At 36.8% G+C, this 21,237-nt stretch overlaps 2 protein-coding genes and 1 long non-coding RNA gene across 5 annotated transcripts; 2 read left to right on the forward strand and 1 right to left on the reverse strand.

The window, feature by feature from the left end:
- Window positions 1-185: 185 nt before the first annotated feature.
- On the forward strand, window positions 186-5,590 carry LOC116036116. Of its 2 annotated transcripts, XR_004101539.2 has the most exons (5): window positions 186-867; window positions 2,329-2,625; window positions 3,078-3,168; window positions 4,516-5,035; window positions 5,200-5,590. XR_004101539.2 is itself a non-coding variant. In XM_036006536.1 (4 exons), the coding sequence occupies exons 1-4, from the start codon at window positions 480-482 to the stop codon at window positions 4,970-4,972; spliced, it is 1,233 nt and encodes a 410-aa protein (XP_035862429.1). In that variant the 5' UTR covers window positions 186-479; the 3' UTR covers window positions 4,973-5,571. The 2 variants fall into 2 exon arrangements, 1 of the variants encoding a protein (XP_035862429.1); XM_036006536.1 differs by having other exon boundaries at window positions 4,516-5,571.
- A 4,866-nt stretch (window positions 5,591-10,456) lies between these two features.
- LOC116036100 lies at window positions 10,457-21,223 on the reverse strand. Its single transcript, XR_004101537.2, has 4 exons — window positions 20,962-21,223; window positions 20,173-20,289; window positions 13,745-13,812; window positions 10,457-12,912 (listed from the first exon to the last, which is right to left on the reverse strand). It is a non-coding gene; the product is annotated as an uncharacterized LOC116036100 (long non-coding RNA).
- On the forward strand, window positions 12,477-17,766 carry LOC116036099 (protein rapunzel-like). Of its 2 annotated transcripts, XM_036006185.1 has the most exons (4): window positions 12,477-12,502; window positions 15,099-15,110; window positions 15,144-15,189; window positions 15,891-17,766. In XM_036006185.1, the coding sequence occupies exon 4, from the start codon at window positions 15,941-15,943 to the stop codon at window positions 16,622-16,624; it is 684 nt and encodes a 227-aa protein (XP_035862078.1). In that variant the 5' UTR covers window positions 12,477-12,502; window positions 15,099-15,110; window positions 15,144-15,189; window positions 15,891-15,940; the 3' UTR covers window positions 16,625-17,766. The 2 variants fall into 2 exon arrangements, with proteins under 2 accessions (XP_035862078.1, XP_031135415.1); XM_031279555.2 differs by lacking the exons at window positions 15,099-15,110; window positions 15,144-15,189 and having other exon boundaries at window positions 12,487-12,502.
- Window positions 21,224-21,237: the final 14 nt, after the last annotated feature.

Consider the following 21,237-nt stretch of genomic DNA (forward strand, 5'->3'; position numbering starts at 1 on the left):
CCAATAAAAACACATCATCAATCAAAATAGTCAGTCAGATGAGTCAATCGTTTTAAAAAGAGAATATTTATTTGCAGCCCAAATACCAATACTTATTATCACTTTTTCAATCACTAATAGGGCCCGTAATGTCATTGAGGTCAAACACCAGGTGGCGCTGTGGCCGCCAGACTAACATCCACTGACAAGCGCTTTCTCCGAAGAAGTGGACGAGTAGGAAGCTTTTACAGTCAGGAAGCAAACCTGCATCTGGTGTTGCAGATTCAACGTTAGCTAGCAAAAGATAAGTTTGTCTAACTCGGTTTTGTTTGCGCTTGTTTTACAGTACAGCCTTGGATTCCTCCGGTCAAATATGACTATATTGTTTTTAAGGACCGTGTGCGAGCAGCTGGTGTCTCAGTGAGCCGCGGCTTCTGGTAGCCTAGCATCCTTGTAGCTAACTTTAGCTTGCTACCGTCAAACCTGGTTTGAGTTTGAAGATGAATTTGGTCAAAAACAAAACGTTGCACCCACACTTGCGCGACGAGGAAGCTCTTGTGGTGGAAAACGCCATCCGGCTGGCAATAGACTCGATAATAAACGTGCTTTACGGTGTCAACAGTTCCAGGACTCATGAGTACCAGCGGATGGTGGCTGACAGGGACAAAGAGATCCAGCGGCTGGAGGACAGGCTGACAGAGATCGAGCACGAGCTGCAGGTGCTGCGCCTACAGGGCTGCACCTGCGGGCTGTTTGGAAAAGAGAACAGCCTCGTTGGATCCCAGCCCTCCGGTGAGCCACAGACGGGAGAGCAGAGCGGGTTTGAACCATGCCGCGTTGACACTGAGATGACAGCGGAGCAGCAGCAGTGTGAAATGAGCATCTCTTGTAAGTAAACATGAGTACTAAGAAATTAGAGCAAGAATACAGCCTCGCTACTGTAACTTCATAATTTAAAAACAATATATGCTTAGGGGTGGGAAGTAAATTAAATGTAATTTTAACAATTGCTTTTTGTTGACATTACATTACTTCCACACTGGTTGCGGTCCCACATTCCCTTTTGTTATACATGTGAAAATAATCATTATTTTCAAAATCAACTACTCTGACAAAGAGGAAAGAGACATAACATTATTTTACAGAAATATCACACTATTAATTCTCAATGCATAGTACACAAGACAAATGTAAGTTAGAAATGTGCACCCTATCAAAAGTTGTCTCTTTTTTTTCTACCTTGGAACAGTCCTATCCTAGGTGCATCTCATAATACTTAAATTGCCTCCTTGACTCCTCCACTTAGTCCCTCCCACCGAGGAGGTACTGGAGAGAAGCGAGGAAATCATGGGAGGAGAGAGGAACTGAGGAAATGTGCTTTTAGAGGGTTGAGTCGTCCTTTCCTCTGAAGTGTCACATGAATTTGTCAGAGCTGTATGAACGGAGTTAGCAACTCCTTCCTCTGCACAGCTTCCGGAAAGGCTGCTCTCGTGTATCCTCGCTCATGGCTCCTCGGTGATCTCTCCTCGATGCTCGCTCCTCGGGGCAGAAAAAAAAAGGTTATTTGAGATGGCCTTCACCGAGGAGGGACAAAACAATTTCCGGTTCAGCCAAAGAGTCGAGGAGCTATCAAATAAGGTTTATGAGATGCACCTAATGTCCCCTTCTGTTGTGCTCCCTTCGGCCAAGGCTGCTTCCTATCAGTCTTGGCTTCTCTGATGTTGATAATTAAAAGTCCCCTCTGCTTGCTCTCCCAGACAGTCCAAGGTGTTTGACCTCTTGGCTTTAGCAACATTTGTTGACATTCCCACGAGATCAGACAACTTTTCTCAGAGGCATCCTTACACAAGATTCAGAATGATCCAAACATAGGAATCGTTAAACATTACAACATACAGTAAAGAATTCAAATGTGATTGAGCATGCAATAAGGTGTGTGTAATAAAGATATTCAAACATGATTGTGTGTATATGTGCAATTTGTAATTTATCTTGCAGTTTCCTTTAAGTACTTTTTCTTTTCCTTGGACCTTATTTACCTTATAATAAAGTGGCCATAAAGCATTGTTATGGCACTAAAAAAATGTCTTGTTTATTCGTTTAAGTCATTTATCAAATACGTTTTCTGTTTAATGACTGATTTATCAACTTGACGTTTCCACTCTACATCTACTACTTGAAAATAACTAATTTAAAATGTACACTGAGTAAAGGTTACTGCATTACTTTTAGTCTTTTATCTGTGTGTTATACACTCAACACGTACAAAAATAACTTTAACAGTTGTAAATGTAATCTTTTACTTCCATCCCTGAGAATGATGGTTTTTTTTGTCTCTTTTCTCCACAGTTGGCCTTTTTGCAAGACCCCCCTCACATGTGTCCTCTCAAAGCCACGAGTCAGCTCTCCCATCATCCCCCAGCAGAATGGCACTGGAAACGTGCACCTCCCACTCCTCAGTGTCCTCAGGTGTATCAGAGGCAGCCAGGAATCCGTCTACATCTCCCAGCAGCCTTGTCATCAAGGAGGAGCCGTGTGACATCGACACAGTTTTAATCAAGTGGGAAATGAGTGAAGAGAGATTCGGGGAGCATCCGGAGAGCACATGCAGTCCGTGTCAGGAAAAAGAGAGCCCCAGTGTAAAAAGTAATATATCCTACCTTTTTAATTCCTATTTCACATGGATATTCATAACATTACAGGGACTAAAATACTTTACTTTATACTTTACTGATCATAGTTTTGCTCATTTTAAACAATTAAATGATTAAATATGGAAAGCCCTTGTATGGCTGCTTTGTGCTGTATCAAAACTGATCACTGTTGCATTTGAGAACTTTGGCTTATTTTGTTGAACAGATAAAAAAAAGCATGTTTATATTTAACAAAGTAAAAATGTAATGTTTTAGATTTAGGCCAAATAGGCTAGCTTGTATCATTTAGGCACCGGTATTAAACATTTTCAAACAATACCCAGGTCTGTGTAACAGCTGGAAAAAGAGGGAGGCATTGGCTAAATGCTGTCCTTGTAAAAATAAATTAACATGGCGGTGAGGTGGTATGACTAAGAACATGTTCATCTCTTCTGATCCATTTAGAAAAACTGGAGAACAGAGGGAGAAGGAAGTTTAAAGAGAAACCTCATGCAGATCCTGACGAACAACGCGACCCTCATGAAGAACAGCCGAGGTGAGCTATGTCATAGATAGCCAAATTAATGCATGATGCCTACAGTTACCTCATCAGGATTTCTACCTCTTTAAAAGAAAATCCACCCCAAATCCCTGCATTCAATTGAGGGTGGCAAATACGGATTATTTACATTACTGATTTATCTGTTTCATTAATCATTTTAGTCAGTTAAGTTCTCATCACAATTTCTCACACACCATTGTGACTTCTTCAAATTCCTTTTTTCATTTTCTTCTTTAAATGTATTTATTTATTGGGCATTATTAGATACAGTAGGACAGTATAGATGTAGACATGTAACAAGAGGAGAGTGAGGAATTGCTTGTTTTGTCCGACCAACAGTCCAGAACCCAAAGATATTACATTTTTAAATCCAAGAAAATCCTCACACATCACGCATTTTGCTTGATAAATAACTTAAATGATGACTCCATTATTACAGTTGTCGATTATTTTCCTGTTTTATCAACTAGTAAACAAGTAGTTAATCTACTAATCTTTTTAGCTTTATTGAAGACATAGCCTTAATAAACCAGACTGCAATGCTGTCAGAAGTACGGTGGCACTGAAAGCTCAATGCACTGCAACTTTAAAAAAAACAAAAAACAAATGCAAATAGACAAAACACAAGCAAATTAAGAAAAAAAATCCTTACCAATTTGACAACACATGCATGCCGTTGTCATCTCTGCTACTTGCCGCCTTTCTGTATTTGGTTGCGTTTTCTGTATTTGCAACGCTTTGACTAAATGCTGCACGTGTTGCCAAATTGGGGATGTTTCATAATTTGCTTGTGTTTCGTCCATTTGCATCTGTTTTTTTCAGTTGCAGTGCATTGAGCTTTCAGGGCCACTGTACAGATCCCATGTATACCCTTACATTCACCTGTGATTGAAAGCATGATTGTTTTCGAGAGATTGTCAAATAATGGATAATAGTAAGAAAAAAAATAGGGCCCAAATGCTCCCAGGGTGCACTGAAAATAATCAACTGATAATGTCCAACAGTGCACAGGTGTCTTATATGGGATGTGTTCATGCAGTACTCAGCCAAAATGCTATACTTACAAGCAGCAGCATGTGTCAGTTGGAAACTGTTGCAGTAGTTCAAAAGTATCTATTTTGAAATACTAATCCGATTTTTTTTTTCCTTTGATGTCTACTATAATTGCAGACGTTACTCACCTTGTGAAACATATGAATCTGTTTATTTGTCAATTTTTCAGTAGATTTAATTGAAAACGAAACTATGGTATTTGCCCATACTTGCATCAAAACAAAGCCCTCCATAAAAATCCATACCTAATCATTTGTGTGATCCTTTCCTGCCTCTTGACCTCCTCAGGAACAAGAAGAAAGGCGTGCCGATGTCAGAGCTGCCAGATGAGGCTCAGAGACTGAAGAGGGCAGCCTGGAGAGCAGCTTCCAGGCGGTACTACGCCCGAAAAATAGCCCGCCAACAGGCAAACCCCTCACGCTCCGGCCCCTTCCCCTTCCCCTCACGCTCCGGCCCCTTCCCCTTCCCCTCACGCTCTGGCCCCCTCCCCCCACACTCCAACACTGGGTATTCACAACCCATCTCTTTTGTGGATAAGAAAAGAAGGACGCTGGTATCTGAGTTACCTGAAGAGTCTCAGTCGTTGCAGAGGGAGGCGTGGAGAGCCGCTCGAAAAAGCACTGACCCTCAGACCGGGTCCACACAGTATGCACACCTGCTCCAGAACATAGAGCTGTCTGGAGAAACACTTGGACCCAACAGAGGAGGCTCCAACACCAACAGTGGAGAAATAATGTGCAGCTGATAGACAGTTATGCTGTTGATGAGATTTTCTATTCTGCATATTGAAAGGTTAATTTCATTGCATTATGTTATGTACCCTAGAACATTGGACTATGTGAATGTTTACTATTTTTACCTGATTTGTACTGATGATGTTGAGATTTACCTCAGATCTTCTCAAATTTCCAAATAGTTTGAACCTAGTGTTTTAAATCAGTCATCTGTGTTTCTTTGTAGTTGAATGATGCAACAAACAATGAGAACAACACTTTGATCATATTACTTTGGTTCTAATTTCTCAGCGTTTTATTATTTTTCTTCATTTCAGCCTTCTTTAGTATACTGCATTGCATGCCTGTAGAAAACGCTAACTGCAAATGAAGATTGCATAAATGTATTCTGCAGCAATATGAAGATATTGTAGAGTACTCATATGACCACTGTATCAATACAGTCCGTCTGTAACTACAATCAAGGCATCGTTATTGGTCAATTATGAGATCAACATTTCTGTGTAAATGACAGATGAAAGAAGTAGGGTTTAATTTTTACTGGGATGACTTAAAATGTATTTTTGTTCCTTTTTTGGAATATTTTAAATAAAGATAATTTAATAAAGTTGTGTTAGTGTTGTAATAAATATATATAAATAAAAAATAAAGTTAAAAAAAATCATGTCTGTCTAATTTCGTTTTTATGACATACTGTGACATTTCTATGACTTAACGGCATATACCATGACATCTTTTATGACATGACATTTTATTACTTTTTTATGACATAATACTATGACATTTTTATTACTTTGTCGTGACATACTATACTATGACTTTTTTATGACATACTATATGTATGACTTTTGTAAGACTTTTTTATGACATACTGTGACTTTTTATGACATACTATGCCTTTTTTATGATTTGACATACTATATTATGACTTTTTATGAAATACTGTACTATTACTTTTTATGACATACTATACTATGATTTTTTTATGACATACTATACTATAACTTTTTTGACTTTCTACGACATACTATACTATGATTTTTATGACATACTATACTATGCTTTTTATCAAATTTTGAAGACATACTATACTATGACATTTTTATGACTTATGACATACAATACTCTCATTGTTTTTGAGATACTATATTATGACTTTATGACATACTATACTATACTTTTTATCACATTTTGAAGACATACTATACTATGACATTTTTATGACTTATGACATATTATACTATACTTTTTATCACATTTTGAAGACATACTATACTATGACATTTTTATGACTTATGACATACTATACTATGACTTTTTTACGACATACAATACTATGACTTTGTTTTACGACATACAATACTATGACTTTTTCATTACTTAATTTCATACTATACTATAACTTTTTGGCTATGACATAATTCATGATTTTTATGACATGACATATACATATATATATATATATATATATATATATGACTTTTTTGACTTTCTATGACATACTATACTATGACCTTTTACAACATACAATATCACTTTTTTATGACATACTAAACTATGACTTTTATGACATTTTATGACATACTATACTATGACTTTTTTGACTTGTTATAATATACTATACTATGATTTTCTTATGACTTTTCATTACATACTATACTATAACTTTTTGACTATGACATCATTTATGACTTTTCTATGACTTATGACAAATACTATGCATTCTTTATGACTTGACATACTGTAATATGACTTTATGACATACTATACTATTCATTTTTATGACATACTATGCTATGATTTTTATGACATACTATAGTATGCTTTTTTATCAAATTTTGAAGACATTTTTTTTTTGTGACATACTATACTATGACTGTTTTTTTTACTTTTCTATAACATACTATAATATTACTTTTTCATGGCGTACTATACTTTTCGACATACCATGAATTTTTTTCGACATACAATACCATGAATTTTTTTTGACATACTATACTATGACTTTTTTATGACTTTTTTTCAACTTACTATACTATGACTTTTTACAACATACAATAGTATGACTTTTATTACTTTTTATGACATAATATACTATGACTTTTTTATGACGTTTTATGACATACTATACTATGACTTTTTAATGACTTTTCTATAATACATTATAATATGACATATATAATAATATAAGATTACCTTTTTGACTTTTTTCGACATACTGTACTATAACTTTTGTATGACATACTATGACGTTGTTATGAATTTTTATGACATTCTATGATATGACTTTTTCATGGCATACTAAGCTATGGCTTTTTATGACTTTTTTACAACATACTATACTATAACTTTTTCCGACACACAATACAATGACTTTTTTTCGACATACTTATACTATGACTTTTTTCAACATATTATACTATGTTTTTTTATGACATACAATACTATGACTTTTATTTTTATGACATAATATACTATGACTATATTATGACTTTTTTTATACATTCAATACTATGACTTTTATTTTTAATAATACATACTTGGCTTTGTCTGTATGCTTTTTTCAACATACTATACTATGACGTTGTTATGACTTTTCTATTACATTCTATAATATGACTTTTTCATGGCATACTAAACTATGGCTTTTTATGACTTTTTTATGACATACTATACTATGACTTTTTCCGACACGCAATACAATGACTTTTTTTTGACATACTATACTATGACTTTTTTCAACATTCTATACTATGACATTTTTATGACATACAGTACTATGACTTTTATTTTTATGACATAATTTACTATGACTATATTATTACTTTTTTTCGATATACAATACTATGACTTTTTTTCGACGTACTATATGATGGCTTTTTTTCAACATACTATACTATGACTTTTTAAGACTTTTTTTCGACATACAATACTATGACTTTTATTTTTATGACATAATATACTATGACTATATTATTACTTTTTTTCGACATACAATACTATGACTTTTTTTCGCCGTACTATATTATGGCTTTTTTTCAACATACTATACTATGACTTTTTAAGACTTTTTTTCGACATACAATACTATGACTTTTTTAATCATATTTTTGTGACATACTGTACTATGACTTTTTTACGACTTTTATATGACATCTATACTATGACTTTTTTACGACTTTTATATGACATACTATACTATGACTTTTATACAACTTTTTTTGACATACTACACTATGACTTTTTTTATGACTTTTGTCGACACACTATACTATGACTTTGTGCAACTTTTTTGTCTTCAGTTGCATGAACGATAAAGACAACTCCACACTATTACTTTGTCAGCTTCACAAATAGCTCAGTGAGATAAGCTGCTAGAAATAAACTGAAGATTTTAGGTTGCAGGTTCAATTCATTTTTCGACACACTATGCTATGACTTTGTTCGACATTATATACTATGACTTTTTTTCGACATACTATACTATGACTTTTGATGACATACTATACTATGACAGTTCAAGACTTTTTACGACATGCTATTCTATGCCTTTTTATGACTTTTTAAGACATTCTATAGATTGACTTTTTTCAATATACTATACTGTGACTTTTATATGACTTTTTTTCAGACATACTATACTATTACTTTTTTATGACTTTTTTTCAACATACTATACTACGACTTTTTTTCAATTTACTATAGTATGACTTTTTTTCGACATACTATACTATGACTTTTTGCCCGACATGCTATACTATAACTTTGTTATGACTTTTTTTCGAAATACTATACTATGACTTTTTCGACATTTTATACTAGACTTTGTACGACTTTATTGTCTTCAGTCTTATGAACGATAAATACAATTTCGAACCATTGGTTTATAAGCTTCACAAATAGCTCAGTGAGATGAGCTTCTAGAGATGAATTGTTTGTTCTGTTTGTTTAACTTATTTTAGAGAATGTGTGACATGCACCTACAACACCAAAACAAATTCCTTGTATGTGTAAAAAACTTACTTGGCAATAAAGCTTTTCTGATTCTGATTCTGATATTTGAGGTTGTGTACTATGACTTTTTTTCGACATTCTATACTGTGACTTTTTTCCGACATACTATCCTATGACTTTTTTTGTCATACTATCCTATGACTTTTTTTGTCATACTATCCTATGACTTTTTTTTGACATACTACACTATAGGTTTTTACGACTTTTTTTCGACATACTGTACTATGAGTTTTTTACGATTTTTTTCGACATTTTGTGCTATGACTTTATACAACTATTTTGTCTTCAGTAGTGTGAACGATAAATACAACTCCGAACTATAATTGGTTAGAGCTTCACACATAGATCAGTAAGATGAGCTTCTAGAGATGAAAAGAATATTTGAGGTCGCGGGTTCAATCTTTCAATGTACTATGATTTTTTTTTTACATTCTATACTATGACATTTTTTCCGATATACTATACTGTGACTTTTTTAGGACTTTTTTCGACATACTATACAATTACTTTTTTTTTCAACATACTATACTGTGACTTTTTTTCCGACATACTATACAATGACTTTTTATTGACATACTATACTATGACTTTTTTTGACGTACTATACTTTGACTTTATTATGACTTTTTTTTTGACATACTATACTATGACTTTTTTTCGACATCCTATACTATGACTTTTTTATGACTTTTTTGTGACATACTTTACTACTGTATGACTTTTTTATGTCATACAAAACTATGACTTTTTTAAATTTTATGGCATAATGTACTATGACTTTTCATGATTTTTTAATGACATACTATGACTTTTTATTACTTTTATGACATACTATACTATGATTTTTTTAAGACATACTATACTATGATTTTTTTAAGACATACTATACTATGATTTTTTTATCACATTTTTAAGACATACTGAACTATGACTATTTTTATTGCATACTATACTATACATTTTTCACATTTTTATGGCATACTATAAGACTTTTTTATCACATTATTGTGACATACTATACTATGACTTTTTTATGGCATACAAAACTACAACTTTTTATACTATCAATTTTTTTTACAATTTTATGGCATACTAAGGCTTTTAATGACATACTACAGTGACTTTTTTATCACATTTGTATGACATACTAACTTTAAAAAAACATTTTTATGACATACTGACTTTTTAATGACATACAATACTATGACTTTTTATGACTTGTGTTGCATATTTTACTATGACATTGTTTTATGACATGTATGACTAATATACTATGCCTTTTTTATGGTAGACTACATATTGACTGTTTTATGACTTTTGAACTTACTGACCCCAGAGTAAAGGAAGCTTTCTATGTTCCAAAGTGTCTTATTTTGTTCTGGAAAATCTTCACAATAATAAAAAAACAAAATTTCCATTTATTTTATTTAGTATTTCAGAATATTCACACATTGAATGATGAAATCAAACAACACAGTAGCCTGTATGCTCAAATAATTGTTTTATTCAAATAGATAAGCTTTCAGTAAGAGAATAGGCAATCCAAAATCACAAAATGATAAATACGAAATATTACCGATATTAACAGGGAGTCATTGCAGCTGATTTGTACTCACAGTACTGTGCTTTTTGTTTTGTTCACACTTACTGCCAGACATAATTAATGCGGCTTTCAAACCGTCAACAAAGCGCTCCTCCTGGCCCCCAGCTAAAAAAGCAAGGCGGTCTTGCCACAGAAGCTGTTTGTCACCCTGCAGCCTAAATATTACGCATTTTGACCACCAACCGACGCACAGCTGATGTTGCACAAGTGTGGTTATTACAGCATCACATATAGACCTATAGGACCTGTGAGTATTCATCGCACTGTGACTTGAGTGTGAAATTTGATCTGTTTGACAGCTGCTGCGGCAAATGCACAATGAGGACAGGCGTGCGTCCGTCCGGCTGGAGCTCCGGCTGTGCTGGTAGCCTACTGAATAAAGAGCTACATATGCGTCTGCTTTTCCCAGCAATACGGTCTGAGCGTTGATGTGGACGGTCATTTCTGAGCAGATAAAGAAGGCTTTATTGTTTCTAACGGACACTCGTCTTTATATTTCATTTTTTTCTTCCACTAGGCTACAAACCGAAGATAAGACAAGGCTTCTCTTGTGTTGCTGTTGCCTGAGGCTTGGTATCTCAGTGGGATGCGGGGTCTTTAACCTGCTACAAGCTCAGGTCTGGACACGCAACGAGGCAAACGCCCATCATATTTGTGCCTATGTGCTGTTGTTATGTACGACGTAAACATCACAGGCATCAGTCAGGCTTTGAAGGGAACAGGATTGTCCTTTAACGCTTTGCTGGAAGCTGCCAACATAATTTGCATAGGAGTTTATTTTGGGGAAAACAGCTTCAACTGCCGGCGCAGTCTTTCCCCCGCCTAATAATCCATTTTATCTGTCTGCAAGGATTTTAGACCATATATTTTTTGTGCTTCAGGACTAAATTGTTGCTTATTCAGGCCTGGATGAAGAACCAGACTAGGGCTTCTTTGGCGCACTGAATTGGTGCGTTGATAGCTCCGGTTCTAGTCTGCTTGGTTGCTACTGTTGGTCAGATAGACGGTCATTTCAATTTGTGAGCTATATGCTACAGTGCTGTCAGTATTAACACAAACATATTTAAGCAAGTTATATATTTAAATATGTGAAAATATTTAAATATTTAGACCGTTACGGTCTAAAGTGCCAGCTGCGCCATTTGGTAAGTTTTTCTCGATGCAGTTAGCTTTCAAATGGACTTTAAATTTGACAATCTTTGAGTGTAGCTTTAATGGTTGAGTACTATTGGTCAAATCTAAAGATAATTGCTATCATAATTACCCTTTAAGCCGGACAAACTTCTTCTTTTTTTCTCCTGAAGCCATAAGAGAGTTTTCTGTGCCTTTGGATGCACCTGTGCACTTTTGGAGAGGTCCATTTGGATCCATAGCTCTCTCTTTGCCTGGTTAGATTCTACGCAGATGAACATATTTTCCTTCCGGTTTTTATGGTCATGTTCACAAGAAAAGGGTCTCTTTTACTCATAAATACCACCAATGGACTATTTGTAGCCTCCCAAAGATGCTCCAGGGCTTGGCAAACGCACAAAAGGAAGCAGAAAGCGCATGAGATTTCAGCTGCGCATTAACTGACAATTGCGCTTCAGTATCAACTGTATGACTACTGGATGGACCAAAATAAGTTGAAACCATAGGGGTGGGACATCATGTATTTGAGGAGTGGGCTTTACTCTTTTATGTCATTGGCATGCCATTTTAAAATGTCAATTTGGACCTTGATGATATTTGGGGTCAAAGGAGCAATGTCTGGGTTTTAGGGGCCCTCTGGGCTCTTTAGAATTAGTTTAGTCCAATTTGATCACCCCTACATATTCAACATACATGGAAGTGTCCTTTTTTGCAGGGATTGCTGGGAAGAAGAAGGAGGCTGTCGAGGTTGGGACTTTGAAGAGGAAGGCATAGCCACAGACACTGTCAAAAGGTAAGAAATCCTCTCTTCTGCTGTGGCCAATGGTGCCCAATGTTGGCTGGATGGCAGATGGAGACTATATACTTCACATTTAGACAGAGAAAGTGAGGTTTTGAGGTATTTTGGTGTCAATGCTGTGTGATAGAGCAGGGAGGGTCAGGGCATTATGGTGTGCATTAACAAGGAAATATGGAGGCACGGCTAGGGGGAGCCATAGCTGGGCAGGGAGGCAGCTGTCTGGCCCTGACATGTTAGGAGAGAGAATGTATTGCTTGTTTTAGTACTCACGAACAGATGAACTCCGTAAAATACTACATTGTCTTATGTTAGTCTACATTTATATAGTTATTGTTTGAACTGCAGTATCCTCAAGGGTGTACACTTCCTTAGAAAAGTGCCCCAACTGCCCCACAGGCTGTGATCTGTAAAGAGAGAGAAACTGCCAATGTAACATGAAGAATTGGCAGAAAATCAATCAAATAAGTCATGAAAACGTAAACTATGTACTTTAGGGACATTTTCAATAGAATATAACATGAAAATGTGGAATAGCCTAGCATTGCTGCTATCATAGAAAACATTCAAGATGGCCACTCCACTGCAGAGAAACAGGTGAGAGCAGCCTGTCACTTCCTGATTAGACAGACAGAGCTGCTTTGTTTACAACCAACACATAGTCAAATCTTTCTTCCCAACAATGACTAAAAGTTTACATTTTCTTATAGCTAGTTTCTGCGTAGATGCACAGTAATGCAGAAGCTGAGTCACTGAGCCACAACTTTAGGCCGAGACTCTGTGTGAGATGTGGGTGTACTGTGCTTTCTTTTTTCTTTAAAGGCCATGCTGCTATGGAGCAGTGATTGGTTAACCCACAAAGAGCTGTTTTAGGTCTCATTTATTGACCCTTAATTAATATTTGTATTAAAATATGAAACCAATATGATTATACATCAATCCTTGTCTTTAGATTGATTATACAGTGGCACAAATGAATCAATCTCACTCGTTAAGACATGTATTTAAAGGTGAAGAGTCAATTTAGAGATATCTTTTAATTGGACAAAGGCTTAATTGTCTGTTGCAGATTAAAATGCATCTGCAGGAAGCTGTCAGATTCACCAAGAGCATCCAATTTGTGATAAATATAGCTCAGATTAGGCATTACTTCGAAACAATACCACCATAAAATAAAAAAATAAAAATTCAGAGACCTAATTTTTGTAAAAAAAAACCTGTAATTAACCCTTTTATTACCTGCATCTCCTCTTGCGCATTGCTGTATTATGTTGAGACATGGAGTGTTTTCTGTTGCAGAACATCCTCTGTGAAAACAAGGACAAAAAAGTAGAAATATAATGCATTTTGAATGTAATTGTTTATTATTTAGTAGCTATCAAGTACAACTATGAGGCAAATAACTCTTTCTCGGCAGTCATAATAGGAAAATGCCACCCAAAAAAGGACATTTCTCGGCAGAGCAGATGGCTTTCAGCTCAAATGCTGATGGATGTGTGGAAACAATTATAAAATGTGGCGACGAAGTGAAAGATTTGCTCATGTTTTTATTGAATTTGTCCATTTAAACACATTATCTACAGTTAATCTGAAGCTAAAGGGTTAAATCCTGCTCCTGAGCGTCACTGCTTTTAGTCCACAGTGATGGTGCTGAAATCAGATGGTGGATATTATGGGTTTCTTTGTTGTCATAGGTAAATTACTGCCCCCTCTGGTGGACACGGGTATTTGATTTGATTTTTAAAAGGGACGAAAGCAAAACAGAAACACACACCATCCTGTTTAATACAGTGTGTTTCTCAGGACCAGTTCTGTCTTGCACAACCTTGTGGCCCTGAGCTGTGTGGGTCACCATTGTTGTGATTTCAAATTGGTATGTGTCTGTAGTACCAGAGCACGCATGCCGAGCCATAACTGACTTAGGTCTAAGGTGTAGCGGAATATAACAGGATGCTTCACACAAACACTCTTCCTTCCTTTTCTTTTGCCAGTGCTATGAGTCCATGAACCATTTTTAGCTCTGTGGCTGATGTCACTGTCTCATATTAGGCTTGTGTTTGTGGGAAAACCTGTATACTGTAATCCTGTTTTTCCAAACACAAGTATCAGATGTCAACAGAGCTTTTACTGCTCCCTCTAGTAGCCTTCAGCAGTCAGTCAGCTCACACACATTTTACTTACTACTATCTAAATCCTGCCCCTAAAGTAGCTTGATATATTTTGTAAAGTAATGCGGCAGCCATTGCACATTTGTCTTCCCGTTGTACTGCAGCTCTCTGTCACGCCCATTAGCTGCTGCTATGGCGTCTCAACATGCCTTCCCACATTTAGCTCGCTGCTGCTGAGGAGCTATCAGCTCGGTCCATAGAAACACACAGAAAGCAGAATGGTGCTGAAAGGCTCGAGTGCCATACAGAAGCAGAGAGGCTGTTAACTCCTTCACTGCTGAAAACTTCAGCCAGCAAGAGACAAAAATCAGCTCACTTCCTGGTTCACAGAGGCAGAATGAACCAGAATCAGTCCTATGCAACTTCTGTTTGAAATGTCTGAATTGTGTCTTGTGTCTGAATCTCTGTTTGTCTTTTTGTTTCAGAAATCATCCTGATTAAAACCAGAATCCCTTTTTTCACTGTAGCATCTCCAGGAGGAGGTTACTGTGTGAGCTTGAAGATAAGACATTCGATGTAAGAAGCTTTAACTATTCTCCCACTCTTAAACGGCAGATTCATTTCAACATCATATGCCTATCATGGTGGAATCTTCTGTGAAACTGCCATTAAAAAAATGCTTGTTGCTGTGCTCTGTGGCTGTCAAAGCAGTCAGAAAATATGTCAGGCTGAAAGGAATGAAATAATCAATTAGATTGATTGGATTGATTAGCCGGTGTAGAGCTGAACTGAATATACATTTCTCTCTGTAAAGAGTGTCAACACAATGTAAATGTTATTATTATTATTATTATTATCAGTTTTGCTTCTAGGCTTTACGCTGATTTATTGAGCAGCTGATAACTGATTTCGAGCTGTCAAGCTTTTAGAAGATAACAACATACTTTTTTCATGTGGTCTTTGTTCAACAGGCGTTTTTAAGGCAAATATTGGGTGGATGTGAAAAATGTTCACATCCACACAATTTAAACAAAGATCAGGGAAACAAATTAGTTTTTCCCTTGGATGACGAAGGCATGTCCCGCCCTACTCTGCCTCTGATTGGCTAGTACTCGTTGGTGGAATGCCCCTTTAATACTACACTTGAAACTGAAAGCTTTGCAAGTAGTAACATATATCATGTGAACAAACAGAGTGCCTTATTTTGATAACTGTGGCTGCAGCATCCTAAAGACCATCAGTTTTAGTAAACTATGCTCTTTCTCTCTTTGTCACAGACGTCCACATCTGCACACAGTGACCATAATCCCTGCACCGCCTGGACATCATGATGGATGAGGAGATCATTGAGGACCGGGCCAAGCTGAAGCAGGGCCTGGTCAAAGTGCTCCAGTGTGTGGCCACCATCTCCTCAGCAGCAGCTGTGGTCAACCCCATTTTTGGCGTGGCCGGTTCCCTGATCCGGGTGGTGCTGCACCAGATTGATGACGAGGACATCCGCACCCTGAAGCGCGAGTTCGGCTCAGTCAACCGGGCGCTGGACGAGCTCTCTCAGCTGAATCGCAACACGCTGGTACAGATCAAGAAAGAAACGCTGGATGGGCAGTACTGTCGCGTGGAGGAGAACCTGAAGAACCAGTTCAGAAAGTTCATGGAGATGGTGGAGGCACGGCCGGAGCACCGCGAGCGTAAGAAGGACGACTTCGAGGAGAGCTATTCCAATGACTTGGGAGACCAGAACCTGCACACGCTCTATGACGGCGTGGTGGGCAAACCCAAGCTCTTCAGCAGACCCATCCTGGAGGTCTACCTGAAGCACTCGCAAGGCGACCGCCGCACCATGGAGCGACTCTGCACCCGCCTCACCTACCTGTTCTGCATCGGCCTCATCGCACTCATGGGCTACGCCGCCGTCATCGGAGATGACGAGGAGGGTCTGAGCGAGGAGTGGGCCGAGAAGATGGAACATGTGCAAGAGAAGATGCAGGAGGCTCTTTCCAGGTGCAAATGAAGAAGCAGAAGCCTGAAGAGCTTTTTTTCTCCACTGCTGCTTTTCTCTTATAGTCAGGACACACATGTCCACATTCCCTCTTCCTCTTTCCCTTAGCTTCTTCTATCCTAATAAGCACTTTGTGAACATCTACAGTCACTGCATGAAAGCCCAGTGATAATGAGTAACAATATGGCTCATTCTTTTCAAAACTCCATTTGTCCAAACTTCGGTCACAGAGTCACAGGCGTGTATGTTCTGTCCAGGATGAGGTAAAAGACAACTCAATAATGTCTCACAATATTTTGTATTGGCTTCACACCCCAATTGGCTCAAATTCACAGATTAATTTGTTCAATTACGTGATGAATCTGGATAAGACTGCAGTGGTTTCAAATAAGACTGAGCACTTTGAGATAAATCAGCCGTGGGATCATTACAATTAATCACAAATATACTTTGAAAGCTACATTTTGAGCAATGTACTTACATGTAATTACATGCTATAAATCATCTGATTTAACATAAATGTACCCAGCTTCAGTTTGTGATATTGCAATGAACTGTGCCCATTTTGCACTTTTGGAAAATATTCGCCATTTATTGTTACACTACAAGTAAATCAGTTGGTTGCAACGAGCCCCTCGCCTGTGTAATATCTCAACGTGCGAGAAAACTGTATACAGTTCATCTGGGAGCTTATGCCATTGATGTAATAACTGCTATGAGACAGACTTTGTTTGCCAACAGAGGGAGTTATCAGTTGAGCTATAACTATAATCTATAATATAAAAAAGCAAACCAAAACAAGGAACAAACATCCCAAAGTTTCTAGAACTATGAATGTAACTACAGACATACAATAATCATTATCATACTGCAATGTGCAAATTAACAAACTACATGCCACATATATTGTATGTTGCTCATGCATGGACTTCATGATACACTATGCATACTTGTTCCTGTCGAGCACTAAATGTAATTTTACACTAATTTCAGGTGCTGCTGTACCGAGTTCTTTATTTTTGAACATTTGCAGTTAATTGAAAACACTAACAGCACACATAAAATTTGTTGTAACACTACATCTGGCAAAACCCTTCACCACAGAAGGATACACTAAATATAATTTGCCATTTATGAGGTCAAATTAAACACATTGCGATGTGTGCTTCCATTTTCACTCCCCAGAATTGTTTTATGTTTATACACAACTGAAGAATTTGACTTGTGCAACTCGGCCACTCTTTTATTTTCTATTATATGTGCTGGAGGAGCACCAAGTATGGTTGTAATATGTAGGTAACATTGCCAATGGGTTTCTTTGGTGTACGGCCATTTAGAGCCTATAAAAACATTTAATATACATTATTTGAGGGTTGCTTTTTTAAACGTAGGCATCAGCATCAAGGTTTTTTAGTTCTTCTAATATACTTCCTCGTCTGACCAACAGTGCCTAAATGTGCCAATACTTTGTATTATTTTTTTTGGAGGGTTTTTGTCTTAATCATTTAGGTATTTTATTGTTTAAGGCATTATGTTTGAATGGTCTACACGCTGCAGTTCAGATTTTAAACTTGTGGTTAAAATAATGTTTTTAAATGTATATTTTTTTGTTTGTTTTAGCAAACTGGTGGTATCAGTTATGTGGGTTTGGATTGCTGCATCAGGACCGTTCAGAGACAGCAGAGTAGTAGTAGACAAAACATGATCACAAAACTATCTAATTCTATATTTTTTCCCATTTTACACAGTTCTAGCCCGTTTTACTCTCATGCTTTCAGTACATAACTCTGTCCTAAACTGGATTATAGTTCTGTGGCATTGTGCCATATCTCTTATTGTTACAACAGATTCAGAATACGCTACATAAATATAGTCAAAATGCTGTCAATATGGAGGAATATTATATAAACCTCTTAAGGCTTTTAAAAAAAAAATGCCATATATGTGAATATGTTGCCTTTTTGTTATGAATCTTTGATGCCTAGTTGCATATGTACCACTACAAATAAACATGAGTGAATAAATACTGACATGGAGTTGTCAATTATTTAAGACTGGCCTGCACAGAGGTCTGACCTCAACTTTTGGGATGAACTGGAACGTCAGCTGCGAGCCAGTCGTCAGTCGCCGACCTCACTAATGCTCTTGTGGCTGAATGGCAGCAAATCACTGCAGCCAGGTTCCAAAATGTTGAAAGTCAAACAGAATAGAGGGTGTTGGTGCACCGTTTTAGAATCAGATGTTCAACTATTGCATATGAGGGTAATGTTTGGATGTCCATATACTTTTGGCCATATAGTGTATTTAGCTATAAAAAAAAAAAATTCTAATGTATTTTCTTGTCTTCATGTATCTTCTATTGTCATTAATACATTGCAAGTATAGGTAGAAATATATATATATATATATATATATTTCTACCTATACTTATATATTATTACATGTACAGTATGTACAAAATAAATAAGTATGGTGGAATAAAAGACAATATTGTATATGCTGTCTTTCTCTCAGATTTCCCCTTAGTCGAATAATGGTCACCCTCTACTGCCAAACAGGCTCTAATGTTAAATAACAAAAAGAATAGAAAAATAAACCAAGAGAAATCTAGAGCAGTGAAATGAAAGTGAATAAAATGTTTGTTTAGTTTCATGGTAGGTGTAGGGGTGATTTTTTGGTTTCAAATTCTTATCAGTCACTCTCAATGTAATGTTTTTTGTTTGATTCTTTAATTGTGTTCAATCATATCAGAGCAAATGTAATTCCATTTACAGCAGAATATTTGTGTGTAAAGCACCTTTATCTCGAAAATCAGACATATGAAACAACAAGGAAGTTTTTTCCACAATTTGACAAAGTCATAAATATTTAGTTACTGCTTGTTCCAATAATGTACTGTTACGCCTATTTTATTATGTGATAGTAAGTAGTCAGTAGACGGTAAAATATTAAAACCCAAGACAACTTGTTATTTTTATGACAAATCAAATATTAAATTGAAATATTAAGGGTCGTGTATATTATATTATTTGCCAGGAACATTTATTTGGTATCTTTGGAAAATAAGAGATCTTTATGCAAATGTCAATAATATAGCATTATGAAAAATGTTCTCAGAGGAGAGGATCAGGAGGCCAGTAAGGGCTGTAAAAGTGCAATTTACTGGTTGGTACAGCAGAGGGCGTGAGTACTTCACTTGCTTCAACATTACACCTGTTTTCACGGAACTCCCCGGGGGCCCACAGGACTGAAGCATCACATGTGCGTCTCCAAACTGACGGGCTATTAAATACTTCCTTCTTAGGGCCCAAACAGATCTGTTACATGACCTGCGCGAAGGCAATCCAAATTAATTTAGAGGATCAAAAGATGTTTTACCTGAGGTGAAGTAAAATGGGCCACATGGCCTAGGTTAATACCTGTGGTATGGCCCTCATGCAACCTTTTCCAGAAGAACAGGTTTGACTAACAGCTCAGAGTTGGGGAACCGGAACAGGAAAATGTGCATTGCAGGCGTTTGAAATGCAGATTATTGAGACACAAAGATTTGTGGTTCTCACCTGCCCCGCAGACTGAATGATGACTGTCTTTGAGCCACCGACGCACGTCGTCTATCATGTGATGGAGCTCGTTTTTCTCTCCATGACAGGAGCTCGTTTCGGAGAATCCATTTCCAGCTGGACAAAATAAATGTGTATTATTTCTAAATTTCAAATACAAGTATTGGGCATGAAACAAAAATAAATATTCATACATGGCGTTAAGCTCGTCATGGTTCGGAGGAGAAACGATTTGCGTAATGATTTTATTTTTTTTTTTTTTTGGTGAGGGAGGTTCAGCTTGGGAGCTCACAGGGCGCGTCGTGTGCGCGCAAATGAGGATGTCAGGTTTGATTTGATCACCATAAAGTCCTCTGACTGATAAAAACACTTTATTCGTTGTTCATTTCGATTTTAAACGCACGTTTTAACCTGATTTATTTATGACAAATCGGAGTGGAGAGAGGTGGCGCGCATCTGTAGTTATGAATACTGTGCGGTTGAAACAAATTCGCTCCCTGCACATTCATATCTCCATTAATATGATATAATAGATTCTGAATCTTATTACAAATCCCTGATTACACAGCTGTGTGTGTGTGTGTGTGTGTGTGTGTGTGTGTGTGTGTGTGTGTGTGTGTGTGTGTGTGTGTGTGTGTGTGTGTGTGTGTGTGTCTGTGTCTGTGTGTGTACACATGATATGAGATGTGGTAAAAATAAAAAAGATGATGATGATGATGATTACATCAAGTTAGCGCATATAGACACTAAAAAAGACAAAACGCAACAATAGTTTCCTGATCGTCTTACCTCAAGTTTGGATCCTTTCACATTCAACAACAGCTGAAAAGCAGAATGATGATGAGACATTTGCACCAAGTGCGCAAAAAAACTCAGGAAAGCATCTGTCGAAAATATGTTGGAAATGATGAACAGCAAAACATATTTAAATGCAGCTCCGTTTTGTTAAGAGACTGAATCGTCCTTTCATGGTGATATGAAGACTGAGAAGAAAATGGAACCGAGCACATTTCACCTCTTGCAGTTTGCGCTCTGTCTGTCTGTCTGTCTGTCTGTCTGTCTCTC

The sequence above is a fragment of the Sander lucioperca genome, chromosome 10 (assembly GCF_008315115.2).
Source record: "Sander lucioperca isolate FBNREF2018 chromosome 10, SLUC_FBN_1.2, whole genome shotgun sequence".
In the NCBI taxonomy this organism is placed as follows: domain Eukaryota; kingdom Metazoa; phylum Chordata; class Actinopteri; order Perciformes; family Percidae; genus Sander; species Sander lucioperca.